We start from the raw sequence: 22245 nt of genomic DNA, 5'->3' as shown, positions 1-22245 counted from the left end.
GCTTCTCTGGAAGGCACCTGCTATCTTCTGTCTTTGTATTTCCAGGAGCTAGCATAGAGCCTTATGCTGACTAGGCAGTAAACTCACTATTAAATGAATGAATAAATAAAGGGAGGTGATGCCAGTGACCTTGATGGTCTTAAGCAACCATTTAGAAACTGGTGGATTCATGGGGAAGGAGGACTAAGGTGAAGAGTTGGCTATCAGTCCTGTTGGAATTCAGGTACCACTGCTTGGCCAGGCCCAGTTCTGAGTACTGCTGTCAGAAACTCCTGTCTCTCAGCCAGGCTCACACTCTACTAAGCACAGAGCTCAGTGAACTGGAGCCCAGGGCAAAGTTCAGGCAGTCAGGAAGGGTAGGTACCTGGTATCCTAGCTTCTGCTCCAAATTGATTTGCCCTTGGAAGTTGGCACTAGGTATTTTTATGCATATTCTTTTTCAATCAGTTAGAACTTTTAAACTTTCCTGGGTCCTGAATTAATTGGCATCACTATATTAAGGAGTATAATTCAGTTTTTAAAACTAAGGAGTTAAACCACAGAATCAAGTCCTCTGGTACAAGTTGCACACACAAAAATAAAAAAACCATTGCTTTTGAGTCGATTCCAACTCATAGCTGCCCCATAGGACAGAGCAGAACTGCCCCATAGGGTTTCCAAGGAGCACCTGGTGGATTTGAACTGCCGACCTTTTGGTTAGCAGCCATAGCTCTTAACCACTATGCCACCAGGGTTTCCAAGTTGCATTATAGTGGTGGCTAATCCCCTTCGAGCTCAATTTGCTTATCTTCAAAATGGGACGGTAGACATAATGCTATCCAAAGACTGCCTCACTGTGGGGAGGGGAGAAATGAGTTAATGTATGCAAACACTTGGTTAAACCAAAAAAACCAAACCTGTTGCCTTCGAGCCAAATTCTGACTCATAGCAACCCTATAGGACAGAGTAGAACTGCCCCATAGGGTTTCCAAGAAGTGGCCGGTGGATTCAAACTGCTGACTAATCGTTGCAGCCTGAGCTCTTAAGCAGTGTGCCACCAGGGATCCAACACTTGGTTCCAAAAACCAAACCAAACCTATTGCTGTCAAGTCGATTCCAACTCATAACGACCCTATAGGACAGAGTAGAACTGCCCCATAGAGTTTCGAAGAAGTGGCTGGTAGATACAAACTGCCAATCTTTTGGTTAGTAGCCTGAGCTTTTAACCACTGCGCCACCAAGGCTGGGTGCTATTTATTAATATGAAAAAAAGTCATAAAACAACACAGATGTTTAAAATAATAATGGCACTTCAAGGAAACTTCATTTGCAGAACTTAAATTTTCTTAAATTACATGTAATTTTCTTTTACCTGTTTTGCTAGGTTGTATACCAAGTTGAACATCAGTGGTGTACAGTCAACTCTCAGAGTGTAGTTTCCTGAAAGGTAAGATCAACTGTATTTTATTTCAGTTCTTTCTTTTATTTTTTCATTTAAAGACCATTGCTAACTCCCCAGCCAAAATGATCCTTATAAAATATAAATCAGATAAAAAATCCCCAATGGCTTCCCATCTCACTCAATAAAATCCAACATCCTCACCATGCCCCACAGAGCCCTGCATGAAACAGCTCCAGTCCATCTCTCCAAACTCTTCTCCTTCCACCTGCCTCAAGCGTACTCCCACCTCAGAGTCTTTGCAAGTACTATTTCCTCAGCATATATGGCTTACTCCCCCACGTCACTTAGATGTGTCATGTTTTCTAAAACATGTTTTCAGGTGTCATGTTTTCTAAAAGGCTTTCTCTGATCACCCTACATAAAACAGATACTCTTCCTACCACCATCCTAGCCACTTTCTCTCTTGACCTTGTTTTATTTTTCTTCATATCACTTATCTACCGAACATATTACTTATTTGCTTGTTTTTTTTTTTTTTTTTCATAGCTTGTTTGTTTTAATTATCTGGTCATTTGGAGAAGGTACTTTCTTTTATTCACTGCCATACTCCCAGTGCCTACAGCAGCCCTGGTATTTATTTAGCATTTACTCAGTAAGTATTTGTAGGAAAAGTGAATTTGTGAGCCAGGTACTGTCTAGGCTGTTCTCAATAGAGAGCAGAAATGGAATCCCCTTTCCTCAGGAGTTCTCCATCTGGTGCATGTGAGAATCAAACAAACCAGCCCCTAGAGGTTCCCTTGGGGAGCTGTGGGAGCACAGGAAGGTGCAGATGTCAGAATGCAGGGCGGGGAGGTACTAGGACTCTTCAATTGAGTCTCATAGAATCAGAAGGAGCTAGCTGAGCCAAAAAAGAAATGGCATTTGGAGCTAAGGGAATAGCCTTTACAAACGCCCAGAAATGTCAAAGTTCATGGTGCATTCAAAGAATGGCAAAAAGCTTTATCCCAAAGTGTAAGGATCACGTCTGGGAACAGCAAAAAGACAGGCTTTATAAATGAATAGTGGCACCACAATGGAATTGTTCATGGAACTTGAAAAGCTAATTCCATAATTCATCTGGAAGGAAAAAAAAAAAGCACAAATAGTCAATGAAATATTAAAAACAGAAGAAATACTGATAAAAGCTGACTCAGCTCTTTTTGGGGGTAGGGAAGGAGTTTGGCAGCGTTTACTACAATTTAAATGCACATATCCACACCCAAGCATTGTACTTGTCACTCTGTACCCTCATTTTATGTAGAAGATGGCATGTAAATATAAGGTATTTACTGCAACAAATTGAAGCAACCGGACCGTTAAAGAAATTTCCCTATTGAATACAATGCTGAACTTTTACTTTTAAATGAGGCAGATCTATATGTAGGAACATGGAAAGTTATCCGTGACGTGTTGTTCAGTGAGAAAGGCAGGTTGCACACCCCTTTTATCTGCCATATGACGCCAAGAGTCTGCAAGGTATAGAACAGTGAGAGGCACTAGAGAGTACTGGTTAGACAGAAAAAGTTGCAACAGGTCAGCTCAACTATTCATTCACTAACTGTATGACCTTGGGAAAGTTACTGATCCCTGCTGAGTCTGTTTCCTGTTCTATACAACGGAAACAATGAAAGTATTTGCCTCACAGGGTTATCCTGAGGATTAGATCCATTTTCACATGAAAAACACTTGCACCTGCTGCGCTGCTCCTACTTTGTGTGAGCTAAATTCTATTCTAAACTGAGGGCAGTAGTACCTTTGGAGAGCAAGTAAGATTTGGGAGTTGCTTTAATGGGGATTTTAGCTTTATTTGTAAAATTTTACCTTTTAACATGAGAAGTGCAAAAATATATGACTTCTTGTATTGTTTGATGCTTGATGGTATTTATCATCCAATCAGAGGCATGGGAAAAATGAAGTAAAACGACCAGTGAAGGACACACAGGTAGTCCCTGACTTGTTCGAGCTATGATGAACCACACTTATGACTTCAGTGTATTTGGAACATTGCATCTTCCTGGGAGGAAGTTATGGGAAAATGCATGTAGGTGATATGGAAAAAAATGCTGAGTTACGTGAACACTGTGTGAACATGCTCCAAGCATTTGATCAGGATAATATAATGGAAGAGATCAGAGGGAAAATCGTCCACATGGCAGGAAGGCTGAATTTAGAACTTGATATTGCCTAGGTTGAACAGCTTATAGATCATGAAGAAGGGAAATTGAAAGATCAGGACTTGATGGATTTTGAAGAGGCAAAAACGCTGAAGAAGAAAAATAATAATGAAGAAGAGGAAGGAGAGAAGTTGTCAAAAATTTTTATAGTGAAAAGATTAGCTGGAGCTTTTTCTAAACTAAATCATGGGCTTTAGTTGCTTGAAAACATGGGCCCAAACGCTGATGGCCTTGCTAAAATCTACAGGCAGATTCAGAAAGCAGTGAGTTGTTACTGCAAAATATATGAAGAAAAAAACAAAAGGACCATACAGACAACTCTCACTCATTTTCTGACTAGAAAAGCCATCCCCATTCCCAGGGGTAATCCAGATGATCCAGAACCTTCCACAAGTGGAGTTATTACTGCAACCGACAAAATGCCCACATTCCAATCCTTCATCATCGGAGTAAATTTTTATTATTTGTGTTTTTTATGTATGTATGTATTAAAATACATCTGTAAGTTTATACGTAATGCTTTCAACCACTACACACAAATAAAGATCAGTTTTATAAAGATACTGATAATAAAAGGCAATACTAATGAAACCTAAAAAAAAGGAAAAAACGTGATATTCGACTTACACTGGAACTGACTTACAACGGAATCATCAGAACAGGATCCCGTCATAAATGGAGACTGCCTGTATAGGAAATAGGAGTTGCAATGGCTGGGATGTTGCCTATTACCAAGGAGTGAAAAGAAGAGTGTTGTGGCTGGAGTGTAGCGACAATGGACTGTTTGATCCGCACAGAAATCTTCATGGAAACCTGAGAATGTCCCTTACTTTGAGTCATAGTTTCTTAGAAGCTTATTCATTCCTCAAGGCCTATCTCAAATGCCTCTCTCATTTCTCAAGCCTTTCCTGAAGTTTCTTTTTCTTTTTCCTCTGACCCCCCCCAGAGAATTTTGATTGTATTATTTCTTACAGTACCTTCATATACCATAATCCTGACCAAAAAACCAAACCCGCTGCTGTTGAGTCAATTCTGACTCACAGCGACCCTATAGGGCAGAGTAGAACTGCCCCACAGAGTTTCCAAGGAGCGCCTGGCAGATTCGAACTGCTGACCTTTTGGTTAGCAGCCGTAGCACTTAACCACTACGCCACCAGGGTTTCCGTAACATAATTCTAGATTGATTTATTTTATTATCTCTATTAAGTAAGACTGTTCCCTACCTAGTTACCTCTGACTTTTCTGACTCCATGACAAAGCACACTGCATACAGGAGATGCTCAGTAAATATTTGATGAATTGAAGAAAAAGCAAAACACTTGGTGAATGATGAAATTTTAGTAAATCGGCATTTTTTCAAAACTTATATGTTTGTTATTATGATGAAACTAGGGATTAAACCTAAAGTGTAGTTTCCTCCATCCCACTCTGAAATCATGGAACTCTTTAGTTCCATGATTTCCTCATTCATTCAACAGGTATTTACTGAATTCCTATAACACATAAGGTAATCTAACCGATGAAGCAAATTAAAGAGTGCTGCTTTTCTAATTAGCACTTAGTGCAAAGCAAATGAAAAAAAAAAAAAAATCAACAGATTCCCATCCACATGTTATTGGATTTGCCGGCATTGTTACTGCATAATTTATGAACTAAATGGCTCCTACTAGCATATTCACATCTTTTCCTCTGAAGCCAACAATATTCACCTTCTATAGAAAAATCAGAATTAATATAGGCCACACCACGTTCTTGAAGGAGTCTAGAATTATCCTATAACAAAAAAGAAAGAAAAACATAAGCATACAGCCATATACCCCAGTCCCCCCCCTCCACAAATTGACGTTTACATTTATTGTATACAGATTTCTAAATTCAGCTGGCCCAAGTAAAGCACAATTTGACATATAAAATCTCCAAAAGAACTGGTTTGAAAGAATTTCAATAAAAATTTTTGGTAAGGAACTACATCTAAAACTTTTTAAGACTAAAATTTAAGATAAGAGTGTCCACATACTTAATAGGGCAAGTGGAAAAGGAGTGGATTTTTTAACCACAATAAATATATCCTTCACACAATTTTCTTAACAAATGTGCATGATCCGAGAAACTCTGAAGTGGAAGTAGAGAATCTTGCCTGACTCACAGGGAATGAGCTATTTAAAATGTATGGTGTTATAAAATGCGGTAAGTTAAATTATGTCTCTATATACCCTGAAATAGTCAAGTACGGAGACTATCTCCTGCAAGATGCTACCATCTATTGGTCAGATTGATAACTACACATTTTTAGAACACTGACCAAAAGAACAATTTTTTTTTTTTTTGAGAAGTCATTGTGGATTCTGAGTCTCCAAAACATGCAATTTCCTAAGCTTTCTGAATGTAAGAAAGAAACTGAAAAAAAAAAGTGCAACGTTGAGTGATGAAAAAAAGTACAACATTGATATAGACAAATTACACCCTCAAAGTATTTAGGCCCTTCCTGACACAAGCCTAAATCTTTCTTGTAAAAGTTTCAACTAGGTCTACAGGAGTACTGCTTATTTTCCAAGAAAATGGAAGTCTGGAGTATAATAGGAGCCAAAAAATACTTACAATGTGACTGGAAGTTAGTGGAACAAATTTTTACAAACATTTACAACTAACGCTTCCATTATACAAAGCCAAAAAAAAAAAAAAATGACAAAAACAATACATGCAGGTAGAGTTACTTTTCAAGGGGTCTAGTAAATGTTCTGTGATGGTAATTAAGTCCTGACTGGTTTATTATTACTGTGAAAATTTATCTTGTAGCAAATTACCAACTAACCTCTGCCCACTCAGTAGAACCAAGCAGACCATATTCTTCGGCATCCCAGCTTGCAAACAAAATTGTTCTTCTGGGTCTCCATCCTAAAATATAGTATGTACGTACATGCATATATATATACACACACACACACACACATATTCAGAAAATGTGTAATATATTCAAGACATTACCAAGCTCAAAAAGGGGAAAGAAACTGTGTGGGTTATGTTAGGGAGTTTGGATTATAGTGTGAATCTTACATAATTTCCTTTTATAGGATGTTAAAACGAATCTGTCAATACAAGATAATACAATTGTACTGAAAATGAAAATAAAATTTAGACGTAGAAAAAATCCTGGGAGGGCACAAAATATTTTATTAGGCTTATAATAATAGAGTATGCTCAGGAAGGCATCAGTGTCTGTAACTGCCCAGAGCAAAAGAAGAAAATGCTAGATGAGGTTGGCATTCTGAGAGCAGATGTAGCTGAGAAAATCTTTTAGAACTGTGCCCTATTATTCCTGCATCACATGAACAACTGCTCAGTGTCATCTGGCTGTGTGATGCCACTCCATTCTCTGCCAGAATGAGTCAACAGGGACTCAGTTAGCAATACTAATGTCTGCTGCTGCTGCTGAAAACTACACAATTCAATAGGGAGGTCATAAGACTTGGAGGTTATAAAACTAACCTTGGAATTAAAGAAAGATCTGGCTTCAAACCTCGATTCTCTCACTTACTAGCAGCGTGATCAAGGAAATGTTATTCAGACTAACTAAGCCTCAGTTTCCTTAGTTATGCACCAGGAAAAACGGCTTATTGATAACCACACTATTTGATTGTCGATTGTCAGGGGGGATTCAGTGGAATAATGCTGATAGCAGTCAATATACTATTTCTATACTAATCAATGATCCCAAAATTTTAAGTTGTTAATATTTTAATAATTATTTCATATGTGCTGATTAAAAATGTGTATCTTACTGCCATTGAGCCCAGTGTTTTATTTTTGTCAAGTTTGTTAATAGCACTGTTCAAATTTCCTTTTTTTAGTTTATTAGTCCTCATTATTCCATCCTTTCAGCATATTGTATAGTTGTCACAGTGATGCTATGCATTTATTAGAGGGAATCTTCTTGTGAAACGACTGAAACCTTTTGTAATAAAATTATGCATGACCCTACTCTAAAGAACTACGGAAATTCAGGGATCCAGAGTTCTCTTTTCTTAAAATGTAAGGTACCTGTGTTGGAAAAAAAAAAAATGGAATGCCTTTGTATTTTAATTTAAATAGAGGCATCATGGTTTAGTGGAACGATAGCCATATAACTGGGTTTGCGCTCTGGCTCTCTGACTCTGCCATGTACTAGTTACATAGCTTGGGTGAGTTACTTGATTCTGTAAATCTTGTTAATTTACCTGTAAAATTAGAACAGAGGCCACTAGGTGAACTTCTGATGGGATACTATCAGTTCAAAATAGATAATGAATGTGAAAACACTTTGCTTCACTGAGGAAATAAGATCTATGCAAACTTACCGTATTTTTCCCCTAGTTTTCATTGCTGATAACAAAAATATGAATCACATTTTACAGCCTTTAGACACCATGTTTGCAAGGTCAATAAACACAGTGGGCTTTCTACTCTCAATATGTAGTGATCATCTTAAAAACCAACTTTAAATGCTATTTTAATTTTCATATGAATATTCTAAAATGACTGAAGTAAGTAATTGTGGTAAGAATATAATCCTTATTTCTGGGAAAGCAAACCTGGGCTGGGGGTAAGAGAATGCAGATAACGAGATTTTGCAGAATCCTCTAAGGCAGCAAGACCAGTGTCTTCTGAGAAGCCTCTGCCTCCTCAGCTACTTAGTACCTGGACCTGAACGTGAGGCTGGAAGAGCTCAAGGAACTTCTACTCACAGTTCCCTGATCATGAAGTGTTGGCTTCGGAACTACTCCATTGTGGCCTCTTCAGTGAAGAAACCCATTTTCATTTTCTCAGTGCCCAGCACTAACCACTAACAATGTAATTTCTTTATTTCATATTATACAGATTATAATTAACACACAAATATCAATAATATAAATACTGTTAGGTAAATAAGTGCAAAAATAAAAAATGTAATTAATGAACCAATATAGGCAATATAGCCGTGACTTATTGAAAGCTACTCGATGCTACTAAGAACTACTAAGTGCTCTAGCTACCAAAATGGCATACTTTATGGATATCAGTCCTGCTGACCCTTCGCACAAACCTATGAGGTACTAATATGACACTTTACAGAGGACTAAACTGAGGCTCAGAGTGTTACTCTCTGTTTATATTACCTTCCTTTTTCAGCTTTCCAAAACTCCTCACAATTTCATGAACAACAGCTGCTCCAGTCTGAGGGTCAATGCCACCAAATACCCAAGAGTCACGGTGACCTCCGAGAATGACATATCTGTCTAGAAAGCATCATTGCAAGATCACTAGTCATTTCAGGTCAGTAATACAGCAAATTGCAAATAGTTCAATTGCATCTCACATGAAACTTTCACAACTCAAAAAAAAAAAACAATAAGCTCTGGAAGACTTGTGTAAATATATTATTTTGTTCTGATTTTGATATATGTTTCCTCTATCTGAAGAAGCTCAAGCCAAGATAAAAACATGTACTTCAATGTATTACAATAATTATAGTAGTAACTTATTCAAACCATAGCCCATGAAATTACCCTTATCCAAGTCTTTCTATGATACTCCGTTACTCTTCCCTTACCTGGCTTACCACTTTCTGTTTCCAGTATGTTCAGAGTGAGAGAACACAGTGGTAGTGTAGTAAGTTGTCTATTTCCCATTCCTTCTACTCAATTTTCAAGGCACAGTTCAAATATTTTTCCCCTCTATGAACCTTCCTTATTTTCTACAGGAAGAGGGAATTACTCTGCCTGCCCAGCTCTTGGGGCAATATTTTCGTATCTGATTTAGCATTTATCACACTTAAATGTCTGACTCCCCATCCTAATTGTAGGCTCCTTGTTCCTGGTCTGGGTTTTTTCTTTTTTTTTCTTTTATCTCTTCATCTCCATGACTAGCACAGAGTTGGCACATAATAGGTGCTGAGTAATAGCCAAGAGTCCCTGCGTAGTGCAATCTGTTAAGCACTAGACTACTAACTGAATGGCTGGTGCCTCAGAGGACAGGCCTGGCAATCTGCTTCTAAAAGGTCACAGCCTTGAGAACCATATGGAACAGTTCTTCTCGGCACACATGGGGTTGCCATGAGTCAGAATCAACTCAGTGGCAACAGGTTTTTTTTTTGAGTAAAAGTCAGTTGTTATACGTTGGTTAGTACTCTTTGGAAGTACATCAATATTAATGATCCCTGAAACAAAGCACTGGCTGCATGTAAGAAAGAGAAGAAACTGAACTGTATCTGTTTTTATGAGAAATAAGTAATAAAATATTTCCTGAGGAACTGAAACAATGAACTAAGACTTTAATAGGGATTTATTACAGATGTCATTTTAAATCTCTTATGAAAAGGATGTGTAGTTTTAGAGAAATTTCTATAATTCCTACGTTTTACTTCTAATTTGGCGTTGTAAAAGAGTAGCTGGAATGGATGTATAACTAGTGATATTTAGTGGAAAAGTACTGTGTACATCTAAGCTAACATTATATATAACTAAAATTTATCTAAAATCCACTCATCTGTCAGTTTGTCATACTGTGGTAGTTTGCAGAACAGACCATCAATTGCACATATGCAAGTTAAAGTTAAAGCTGAAGAAAATTAAAACAAGTCCACAAAAGCCAAAGTACAACCTTGAGTATATCCCACTTGAATTTAGAGACCATCTCAAGAATAGATTTTACACATTCAGTACTAATGACCGAAGCCCAGACGAGTTGTGGAATGACATCAAAGACATCACACATGAAGAAAGCAAAAGGTCATTAAAGAGAAAGGAAAGAAAGAAAAAACAAAAATGGATGTCAGAAGAGACTCTGAATCTTGCTCTTGAATGTAGAGTAGCAAAACCAGAAGGAAAAAATGATGAAGTTAAAGAGCTGAACAGATTTCAAAGGGCAGCTCGAGAAGATAAAGTATTAGAAGGAAATGTGCAAAGAGCTGGAGTTAGAAAAACAAAAGCTGAAAGAACCGAAGACAAAATTTAAACCTTGAGCTACAATACTGAAGGATTCTATGGGCAAAATACTGAATAACACAGGAAGCATTAAAAGAAGATGGAAGGAAGACACGGTCATTATATCAAAAAGAATTGGTAGATTTTCAGCCGTTTCAGGACGTAGCATATGATCAAGAGCTGATGATATTGAACGATGAAGTCCAAGCTGCATTGAAGGCATTGGCAAAAAACAAGGCTCCAGGAATTGATGGAAAACCAATTGAGGTATTTCAACTAACAGATGCAATGCTGGAAGCACTCATTCATCTATATCAAGAAATTTGTAAGACAGTTATCTGGCCAACCAGCTGGAAGAGATCCATATTTGTGCCAATTCCAAAAGAAAGGTGATCAAACAGAATGTGGAAATTATAAAAAAAATATCATTACTATCACACACAAGTAAAATTTTGCTGAAGATAATTCAAAAAAATGGTTGCTGCAGTATATGAACACGGAACTGCCAGAAATTCAAGCCAGATTCAGAAGAGAACGTGGAACAAGGGATATCATTGCTGATGTCAGATGGATCTTGGTTGAAAGCAGAGAATACCAGAAGGATGTTTACCCGTGTTTTATTGATTATGCAAAGGCATTCAACTGTGTAAATCATAACAAATTATCGATAACTTTGCAAAGAATAGGAATTCCAGAACACTTAATTGTGCTCATGAGGAACCTGTACATAGACCAAGAGGCAGTCATTGGAACAGAACAAGGGGATACTGCATGGTTTAAAGTCAGGAAAGGTGTGTGTCAGGGTTGTATCCTTTCACCATACTTATTCAATTGGTATGCTGAGCAAATAATCCAAAAAGTTGGGCTCTATGAAGAAGAACATGGCATCAAAATTGGAGGAAGACTTGTTAACAAAGCAGATGACACAACCTTGTTTGTTGAAAGTGAAGAGGGCTTGAAGGATTTACTGATGAAGATGAAAGACTACAGCTGTCAGTATTGGTTACATCTCAACATAAAGAAAAAAAAAATCCTCAGGACTGGACCAATAAGCAACGTCATGATAAATGGAGAAAATACTGAAGTTGTCAAGAATTTCATTTCACTTGGATCCACAATCAATGGCTATGGAAGCAGCAGTTTAGAAATCAAGTGACATATTGCACTGGGCAAATCTGCTGCAAAAGACCTTTTTAAAGTATTCAAAAGCAAAGATGATACTTTGAGGACTAAGGCACACCTGAATCAAGCCGTGGTGTTTTCAAATTGCCTCATATGTACATAAAAGCTGGACAATGAATAAGGAAGACCAAAGAATTGATGCCTTTTAGTTATGATGTTGGCAAAGAATATGGAATATACCATGGACCACCAGAAGAATGCATAAATCTGTCTTGGAAGAAGTACAGCCAGAATGCCCCTTAGAAGCGAGGACGGCAAGGCTTCATCTCATGTACTTTGGATATGTTGTCAGGAGGGATCAGTCCCTGGAGAAGGACATCATACTTGATAAAGTAGAGGGTCACTGAAAAAGAAGACCCTTAACGAGGTGGACTGACACAGTGGCTGCAACAATGGGCTCAAACATGGAAGTGATTGTGAGGATGGTGCAGGACCAGGCAGTGTTTCCTTCTGTTGTACATAGGGTCAGTATGATTTGGAACCTATCTGAAAGCATGTAACAAAAATAACAACATATACTGACTTTAGTTGTGGAAAATAAAACTATATAAAATAAACAACAACAAAAAGAAACCAAGCCCATTGCCATCGAGTTGATTGCAATTCACAGCAAACCTTTACATAGGGCAGAATAGAACTGCCTCATAAGGTTTCCAAGGAGTGGCTGTTGAATTCCAACTGCCAACCTTTTGGTTAGCAGCTGAGCTCTTAACCAACATGCCACCAGGGCTCCAAAACTGTAGAAAGAGTGTATTAATTCAAGGTGGCCTTAAATTTCATTTATAGTTATAAACCTTTCATTTATAGTTATAATAAAGATATTTACCCACACAAAATATGTGGTGAGTAAATCCAGAAAACTTACAGAAACATATCAAAACAATTTCTCCCTGCCCTTCCTCCCTTGATGGTTTAGTTGAAGATGTATAGTTCATCATACACCTTGGTCTTGTGACCAGCCTCACCCCAACACTTAGTTTTCTTTTCTTCACAACATGTATCATAATAAAAAATTTTCTCATACTTATGTATTTTGTGTTTATGTAAGTTCCATTAGGGGAAAGACTTGCTTTGCCTTACACTCCTAGAGCTCAGAGCAGTGCCTGGCACTTAAGAGTTGCTCCATCAATATTTTTCAATGATTGATTTACCTGGTTCCACGGCTCCTCTGAGAGTTCCAATCACATTGTAAATTCTTGTCACTTTACTGTTTGACTGGATATGCATCTTGACTTTTCTAATGCAAAAACAAAGGACAAATTCTCAAAAAATTGGTTAAAAGTTTACTGCCCATGATGATTTTTAAATCTTACCCATCATTTATATAAAAAAACATTTCTAAATGTATGCAGACAAAAAATTATGTTCGTCAATCGAAATGATGCAAGACTATTCCCTTCTGTAATCTGTAGTTTTGTTTCCTGCTGGGTTTACTTTGTCTATCTTCTTCTGTGATTGTTTCAAACACAAAAGGTTCTCCCTAGAAATAGTGAAAATAAAAATAGCCTCTTAACTGTGTAGAAAAGCCTCCAGTAAAGCCAGGTCCAACATTGTAGGGCACTTTAAGAGCTCCTTTCCAGCTGTTATCTGGTGGTGATAATCCACCCATTTTTCTGTTGAACACAAAAAATATTATTAGTTGAAAGAAAACTTTGATGTTAGAAGTTACAATGTGAATTAATTTGCTTCTGTTCACAATAGCTTCTCTGGGCCAGGGATCATGAGAAATGCTTTCCATAAAATAGGCCATTTGTTCCCTACTACAACTCTTATGAGGTCAGTTCTGTTACTATTCCCATTTCACAGATGAGGATCCTGAGGCTTAGAGAGATTAGGTAACATGCCCAACGTCACACAGCTAGAAAGTGATAGAGCTGAGATTCAAATCATTGGTAAGAATTAGCACTGCATGTTATCAGTCTGTAGGAGCCCTAGCGGTGCAGTGGTTAAGCACTCAGCTGCTAAATGAAAGGTTGGTGGTTTGAACCCACCAGTTGCTCCTCGGGAGAAAGATGTGGCAGTCTGTTTCCACGAAGATTTACAGCCTTAGGAGCCCTATGGGGCAGTTCTACTCTGTTGCATGGGATCGCTATGAATTGGAATTGACTCAACGGCAACAGATTTCGGTTTTGGTTATCAGTTTCCAACGGTAAACCATGTTAAAAGTGCTCTCCAGAGCATGTTCTTAAGCAACATCTTGATGTCTAACTCTCTGGAATTTTCTGTTATGTTACTTATACCACTGATAAAAATATTCCCAAAGGTGTATTTCTTTACAAAGTACTTTCAAGCATATCTTATTAGGAAAAGAGGAGGAGCAAGGGAAAAGGCCTTCGGTTCAACTTCCAGCCCCCAAAGCCTGCATAATTTTCTTTGATTAACAAAGGTAGAAAGATACAGGGGGACCATCCTGTACTTTCCACTAGTGGTTGTCTCTCAGGAGATAACCCTGGAGGCAAAGAGGCAATGGAATGAAATATTCAAAGAGCAGAAAGAAAAAGATTGCCAACCAAAGATTCTATATCCAGTGAAACTACCTTTCAGAAATGAAGAAGTTAAGACATTCCCATGCACACACACACAAAATAACTTGAGAATTTGTTCTTAGGAGATCAACAAGAAATAGTTATCTTTAGGATAAAAATGAAAAGACAAATTTTGAGGTCCTGGTAGCACAGTGGTTAAGAGCTTGGCTTAAGAGCCTGGCTGCTAACCAAAAGGTCAGCAGTTCGAATCCACAAGCTGCTCCTTGGAAACCTTACAGGGCAGTTCTACCCTGACCTATAGGGTCGTTAAGAGTTGCAATCGGCTCCATGGCAACAGGCTTGGTTTTTGTTTTATTCATAGGAGCAAAAGAGCACAAGGAAAGGAACCAATATACATAAATGTAAAGCACAGTATAAATGTATTTTTTGTCTGTAATTATTTTCTTCTCCTCTCTGATTTAAGAGACAACTGTCCTTAAAAAGCTAGAAATAGAACTACCATACGATCCAGCAATCCCACTCCTTGGAATATATCCCAGAGAAATAAGAGCCTTTACACAAACAGATATATACACACCCATATTCATTGCAACACTGTTTACAATAGCAAAAAGATGGAAGCAACCAAGGTGCCCATCAAGGGATGAACGGGTAAATAAACTATGGTATATCCACACAGTGGAATACTACGCATTGATAAAGGACGGTGGTGAATCTGTGAAACATTTCATACCATGGAGGGATCTGGAAGGCTTTATGCTGAGTGAAATTAGTCAGTTGCAAAAGGACAAATATTGTATAAGACCACTATTATAAGGACTCGAGAAATAGTTTAAACAGAGAAGAAAATATTCATTGATGGTTATCAGAGTGGGGAGGAAAGAAGGGAGAGGGGTTTTCACTAATTAGATACCCACTAAACACCCACTGCCGTCGACTCGATTCCGACGTAGATAAGAACTATTTTGGTGAAGGGAAAAACAACACACGATACAGGAGAGGTCAGCACAACTGGACTAAACCAAAAGCAAAGAAGTTTCCTGAATAAACTGAACACTTGGAAGGCCAGTGTAGCAGGGGCAGGGGTTTGGGGACCATGGTTTCGGAGGACATCTAAGTCAACTGGCATAATAAAATCTATTGAGAAAACATTCTGGGTCCTACTTTGGAGAGTGGCATCTGGGGTCTTAAACACTAGCAAGAGGCCATCTAAGATGCATCAATTGGTCTCAACCCACCTGGAGCAAAGGAGAATGAAGAACACCAAAGACAAAAGGTAATTATAAGCCCAGGAGACAGAAAGGGCCACATAAACCAGAGACTACATCAGCCGAAGAACAAGATGGCGCCTGACTACAACTGATGACTGCCCTGACAGGCAACACAACAGAGAACCCCTGAGGGAGCAGGAGAGCAGCGGGATGCAGACCTCAAATTCTCATAAAAAGACCAGACTTAATGGTCTGACTGAGACTAGAAGGACCCCAGCGGTCATGGTCCCCAGAACTTCTGTTAGCCCAAGACAGGAACCATTCCCAAAGCCAACTCTTCAGACAGGGATTGGACTGGACTATGGGATAGAAAATGATACTGGTGAAGAGTGAGCTTCTTGGATCAAGTAGACACATAAGACTATGTTGGCACCTCCTGTCTGAAGAGGAGATGAGAAGGCAGAGGGGCTAAGAAGCTGGTCGAATGGACACGAAAAGAGAGAGTGGATGGAAGGAGTGTGTTGTCTCGTTAGGGGGAGAGCAATTAGGAGAATATAGCAAGGTGTATATAAATTTTTTATGAGAGACTGACTTGATTTGTAAACTTTCACTTAAAGCACAATAAAAATTTTTAAAAATAAATAAAATAAAAAGTAAAAGTAAATTAATTCAATATAACCTCCATTAAAAAGCCCAGCTGGCTTTGTTTTGCAAAGAAATGGACAAGCTGATTTTAAAATTCACATGGAAATTCAAGGGACCCAGGATATCCAGAGCAAACTTGAAAAAGAAGAACAAAGTTGGAGTACTCAAATTTCCTGATTTCAAAACTAGTGGACCGATTTGTTTCTTTAGCTATATATTTTGTTTTAGTTATTTTTTTAGTGGTTGTACAGGGAATTATAATTAGTATATTTACTTATAACAATCTAGTTCAGAGTAACACCAAGTTTTAAGAGTATTCAAAGCATTTGCTCTATAGTTTCATTTCCTTCTACTTCCTTTGGGCTATTACTGTCATACAGATTATATCTTTATACGTTATACCTACATCAACACAGATTTATAATTATTGTGTTATGCACTTGTCTTTATTTTATTTTTATTGTGCTTTAAGTGAAAGTTTACAAACCAAGTCAGTCTTCCATATAAAAATTTATATACACCTTGCTATATACTCCTAGTTGCTGCCCGTCTAACGAGACAGCACACTCCTTCCCTCCACTCTCTATTTTCATGTCCATTCAGCCAGTTTCTGACCCCCTCTCCTCTCTCATCTCTTCCCCAGACAGGAGCTGCCCAAATAGTCTCATGTGTCTACTTGAGCCAAGAAGCTCACTCCTCACCAGTATCATTTTCTATCCCATAGTCCAGTCCAATCCCTGTCTGAAGAGTTGGCTTTGGAATGGCTCCTGTCTTGGCCTAACGGCAGGTCTGGGGACCATGACTTCTGGGGTCCTTCCAGTCTCAGTCAGACCATTAAGTCTGGTCTTTTTATAATTTGAGGTCTGCATCCCACTGGTCTCCTGCTTCCTCAGGGGTTCTCTGTTGTGTTCCCTGTCAGGGGAATCATTGGTTGTAGCCTGGCACTATCTTCAGGCTGATGTAGTCTCTGGTTTATGTGGCCTTTTCTGTCTCCTGGGCTCATAATTACCTTGTGTCTTTGGTGTTCTTCATTCTCCTTTGCTCCAGGTGGGTTGAGACCAATTGATGTTTCTTAGATGGCCGCTTGCTAGTGTTTAAGACCCAGACGCCACTCTCCAAAATGGGATGCAGAATGTTTTCTTAATAGATTTTATTAGGCCAATTGACTTAAAAGTCCCCTGAAACCATGGTCCCCAAACCCCTGCCCTTGCTACACTGCACCAAATCGATTTCCTAAGTGGTCGTACCATTTTACATCCCCACCAGCAGTGTATAAGTGTTCCAGACTCTCCACAACCTCTCCAACATTTATTATTTTGTGTTTTTTGGATTACTGCCAGCCCTGTTGGAGTGAGATGGAATCTCATTGTAGTTTTGATTCACATTTCTCTAATGGCTAACGATAGCGAGCTTTTCCTCATGTATCTGTTAGCTACCTGAATGTCTTCTTTAGTGAAGTGCCTGTTCATATCTTTTGCCCATTTTCTATTTGTCTTTTTGTAGTTGAGTTTTTGCAGTACCATGTAGATTTTAGAGATTAGACACTGATCGGAAATGTCACAGCTAAAAACTTTTTCCCAATCTGTAGGTAATGTTTTTACTCTTTTGGTGAAGTCTTTGGACGAGCATAGGTGTTTGATTTTTAGGAGCTCCCAGTTATTGTTTTGTTTTTTAAAGGCTAAGTTTCAACCACGCAGAATGCTTCATTATTCCTTAGTAAGCATGGATGGTGAAATAGGAACTGTCTTATTAAAAAAAATTTTTTTTTTTTATTCCACTTAATATATACAAGTGATCTCTTACTTCCAAATAAGTTTGCTTCCAAAGTTCAAGTTTGATTCTGGTGTTCTGAATGCAAAACGCACTTTTCCACAGAATTATGTTATTAATGGTAGTTGCATGTATAAAATAGCTTACAAAGCTGAATTAACTCCAAACATATAAGGTAAACGGCATTTATGATTTTTGAAATCAAGTAATTCTATTACACACTGAGGGTGCAGCTGATATCAAACTCGCTAACCAGAGCAGTTGAATGGTGAATACCATGATTAAAGAAAACTCACATCCAAATCCATGTGATCCTTCTTTCACTCCTTCCTTCTTATCTTTTTTTTCCTAGTTACAAAGATATTAGACGTTCATTTTTTTTAACCTTTTACACCAGTATATAAAGTACATTCCAGAACAGAACCACTATTCTTTAACATGGTAATAAAATTACATGCTCCACCCATCTCTGAGAATTTCAGTATCGGATAATGGAGATATTAGCATAAAATGTGAAGACTGCCATTATAGAGAATTAACCAAATAGACATTCCATTGTGTTTAAAAAACTTACTCTAGAAACTTCTGTGCATCATAGTATCCAATTGGGTGAACAGGAATAGTTGGAAGACCAACAGCCTCTGTAATTCCATGTCTATAAGCATATTCTGGGAAAAAAATTCAAATTTTTTTCACTAAAAATTTAGTGCCTTTTAAAAAATTTTCTCTCAAACACATTAAACACAGCCTCATATCACCCCTACTAAAACTGTTAAAAAAGACTGACAATTTTAACAAGAATGTGGAGCAACTGACACTCTCATACATTGCTGATGAGAATATAAAATGTTGTGATCACTTTAAAGAACTCATGAAATTTAAAGTTAAGCAGAGATGTACCCTATGACCCAGGAATTCCATTTACTCAAGAAAGATGAAAACTTATGTCCACAAAAAGTCCTGTACAAAATTGTTCATAGTGGCCTTCTTGACATTAGACAAATATTGGAAACATCCCAGGTATCTGTCCATCAACAGAAGCATGAATAACTCATCTGTGGCACAGTCCCACAATAGAATGCTAGTCAAGAGCTAAAAGAAAAAAAATATTAATACACACAGGAACATGGATAATCTCAATTCATTACACTGAGTGAAACAAGAAAGGCACAAAAGAATACTGTCCGATTCCACTTACATGAAGTTTAAAACCAAACAAACTAATCTTCAGTGATAGATATCAGAAAGTGGTTACCTCTTTTAACTCTGGGGGGTGCAGTGGAAGTTGATCAGAAATGGGTCCAAAAAAACTTTCTAGAATGATAGAAATGTTTTATATCTTATTTTGGGTTATGCAGATGTATGCGATTTTCAAGATTTATTGAACTCTTCATTTTATTGCAGGTAAATAATATCTCAATTAAAACAAAAACATTCTGTCATTTCTTCAGACTTAAAAAACTTAAGAGCTAGTTTTCCATTTTTTCTGAAATTTTTAAAAAATCTAGTAATAAATTTAGGTAATTGAAAAAGCTTTTGCTTTTTACAGGTAAAATAATATAATGATATGATATGTGAGAATTATTTTCAAATTCTCTAGCATAATAACAGAAAAGGGGGACTGATAGACTAAACAAGACTGACAAAATATTGGTAACTCTAATTTTGTATAAGTTAGCAATGTTTGTAATAAAAGTAAAATTAAAAGGAAATGGGCAGAAAGGGAATTCAAGAAATGTTACCCCAAAAGGATAACAAGATTTCCCCCCCTAAAATTCCATCATGCAAATTTGAGGGCCATCAATAGAAAAATTCCAGTTGTTTTCAAATTTCCTCATAATTTTAACTTTGTATAATAATGGGAGAAATTACATTTTCTAAAACTTGAGAATAAAAAGATGGAGTAAATAACTTCAGGTGGGTCAGTGTGATATTATTAGGTAAATACGTATGCTGTTGCCTCCCTAAAAAAATCTAGGAGGATGTACTGTGTTCCAAGAAGATTTACAAAGCCAAAAACACGTAAGCTTTAGAGGAATCGACAGTGTGATGGGGAAACCAGATGAAGAATAAATGCAGAAATGTACCAAATTGGCAAATTTTTATGCAAGTTATAAATTTGTTTTAAACTAAGTTTTAAACTACAGAAACTAAATGATCACAGATTTTTTTTAAGCATCTTCAAACAGTTGAGTAATTTTAAAATAAGTTAACTCCTTTTGTTAATGATCTACTTGCTGTTTTACAAGAGCATTTCAGCGTAAGTCGAGCAGGTAGATTTTGGGAGACAAACTGCCTGAATTTGAATCCCAACTCCTCACGGAGTGGTGTGGTGACGTTGGGTAGACTACTTACCTCACCTAGCCTAACAGAGATAACAACACTACCTGTTATGAAAAGCAAAGGAATTAATGTATGCAAAGGGCTGACATTTAGGAAAGGTTTCAAGATTGTTTTCATTACTATCTTTATACAGCAACAATGCACAAAGCCTTTTCTGGGCTCTCTACTCTAAATGTGTCATTTCCGGGGTTTCTAAAATTACTGATCTACTTTCCCTTATTTGGAATCCCTGGTGGCATAATGGTTAAGAGCTATAGCTGTTAACCAAAAGGCTGGCAGTTTGAATCCACCACGAGCTTCTTAGAAACCCTATGGGGCAGTTCTGCTCTGTCCTATACGGTTGCTATGAGTCGCAATAGACTCGATGGCAAAGGTTTTGGTTTGGTTTGGTTTTATCCCTTATCCACAATCGGGAAAACCACAAATTTTGAGGGAACTTTTTTTAGCAACAGAACGTGATTTAATCCAAATTCATTTGATAGCAAAATCTGAGTTCAGCTGACATGAAGCAGTTTATATTCTTTATTTACCCCCACTTAGCATGACCTTTTGCTGAAAAAATATTTATATGCTTGTTCACTGTATTCTGTCCTAGCTCTGTATGTGAGTGCTATGCAGTATATGCTACATGCATCATAACTGAGTTCTCATCACTCACCATTTGCTGGATAACCAGGTGTGAGAGGGTCTCCTGCACCATTAAGATTTAAGACATTTCCACGCTGGACACCACCTCCAGGAAGATTCCAACCATCTGGATAGGACTTAACTCCAGGAGCAAAGTAATCGGCTGGATCCGAGTACAGGATGACTCCTTTGGCCCCTGCCTGCTGGGCATTTTTAACCTGTAAAACAGTGTCTTTCTTTAATGCAAGTTACTTGTTCCAGATTTGGTGATATTAGTTTTCAAAATTACACTCCGAAAGTGGCCAGACATCATCCTCAATGTTTTATTGTAAGACTTATGCCAACAGGCATCTCTCAGAGAATTGTTTTTTTTTTTTTTTTTTTCCTTTTTCCCACTACAAGTTCTAAAAACAGGATTCTAGAGCTGGACTTTCCCTGAGAGCAGCAGCTTTGGGAAAATATCCATCTTAGTGGCAGTATTTGTTGTTTACTTTGCTAGTCTAGAAACGCAATCAGCAAATAGGTTCCACAGGCCACATTCCTATAGTTCTGTGGCTGAAAAGGGAGCAACATATTTGAAACTTAATTCCCCGTTTAAACAACAAAAATGTCAGCAAATCAAGTGATAGCAATCTTTAAAACTGCTAAGTATAAATGAGTCTCCCTGCCAATAATAGCAACTTATATAAAAAATTTAATTTAGTAAATACGTCTGGGGATAATATTTAAAATAAAACTATTGGAGGTTAGCAACAAACCCAGTGCATGCTTCTTCCCAGGCCACAGATATAGTTAGTAGGTACAGAAAAATCTGCTCGCCCTCAGCTTCTGTCCTGGCCCAGTGCCAATGAACAGACTGAATACCCTTGCCTATAAGCTAGTAAATGTGTCCTTCCCTTAAGACAGGCATGTCGCAAAACAGGCAAGGATCATGGTCCTCAGAAACTCTTAAGAAGATGGTTCTTCACACAGGAGATGGTTCTTCATACGCAATATACAATATAACTTTTTTATATTTGAGGAAGAGGGAGGAGAGATGATTTTTACCTTATTTCCTCTGAAAATTTTCCCATATCTGGCGATGACAATCTTCCCAGAGCAATTGATTTTCAGGTCCCGCTCCAGTTTAAAGAAGTCTTTAGTCCGTGCATAATTAACATACACTAGGTCACCCTGTTGAGATCAAGAATGAGTTAGTACAAAAGACGCTTCTCAGCATGAGGACTGTTTCACATCTTTTTTTTTTGTTGTTGTTCATAAATATGTATATTTTATTGTGCTTTAGGTGAAATTTACAGAGCAAATTAGTTTCTCATTTAACAAGTCCTACACAAATTGTTTTGTGAAATTGGTTGCAATCCCCATGCTGTGCATCACTATCCCCTTCTGCACCCCAATTCCCCATTTCCATCCGTCCATTTTTCCTGTCCCTTCCTGCCTTCTTGCCAT

The 22245-nt window shown here is 37.8% G+C and overlaps 1 protein-coding gene across 2 annotated transcripts in view; it reads right to left on the bottom strand.

Moving 5' to 3' along the window:
- Positions 1-22245, bottom strand: part of FOLH1 (folate hydrolase 1) — a 67627-nt gene that overhangs the window by 23601 nt on the left and 21781 nt on the right. For both annotated transcript variants that reach the window (XM_003418511.4, XM_003418512.3), the window contains exons 5-13: positions 21844-21969; positions 20828-21014; positions 18401-18494; positions 13229-13327; positions 12866-12951; positions 8727-8846; positions 6407-6489; positions 5304-5367; positions 1352-1419 (exon numbers count right to left, since the gene is read on the bottom strand). In XM_003418511.4, the coding sequence (XP_003418559.1) occupies positions 1352-1419; positions 5304-5367; positions 6407-6489; positions 8727-8846; positions 12866-12951; positions 13229-13327; positions 18401-18494; positions 20828-21014; positions 21844-21969 (927 nt within the window). The remainder of the gene's footprint in view (positions 1-1351; positions 1420-5303; positions 5368-6406; positions 6490-8726; positions 8847-12865; positions 12952-13228; positions 13328-18400; positions 18495-20827; positions 21015-21843; positions 21970-22245) is intronic.

This window comes from Loxodonta africana, chromosome 7, assembly GCF_030014295.1.
Source record: "Loxodonta africana isolate mLoxAfr1 chromosome 7, mLoxAfr1.hap2, whole genome shotgun sequence".
NCBI lineage: Eukaryota > Metazoa > Chordata > Mammalia > Proboscidea > Elephantidae > Loxodonta > Loxodonta africana.
This window is presented reverse-complemented; position numbering and strand designations above follow the sequence as displayed.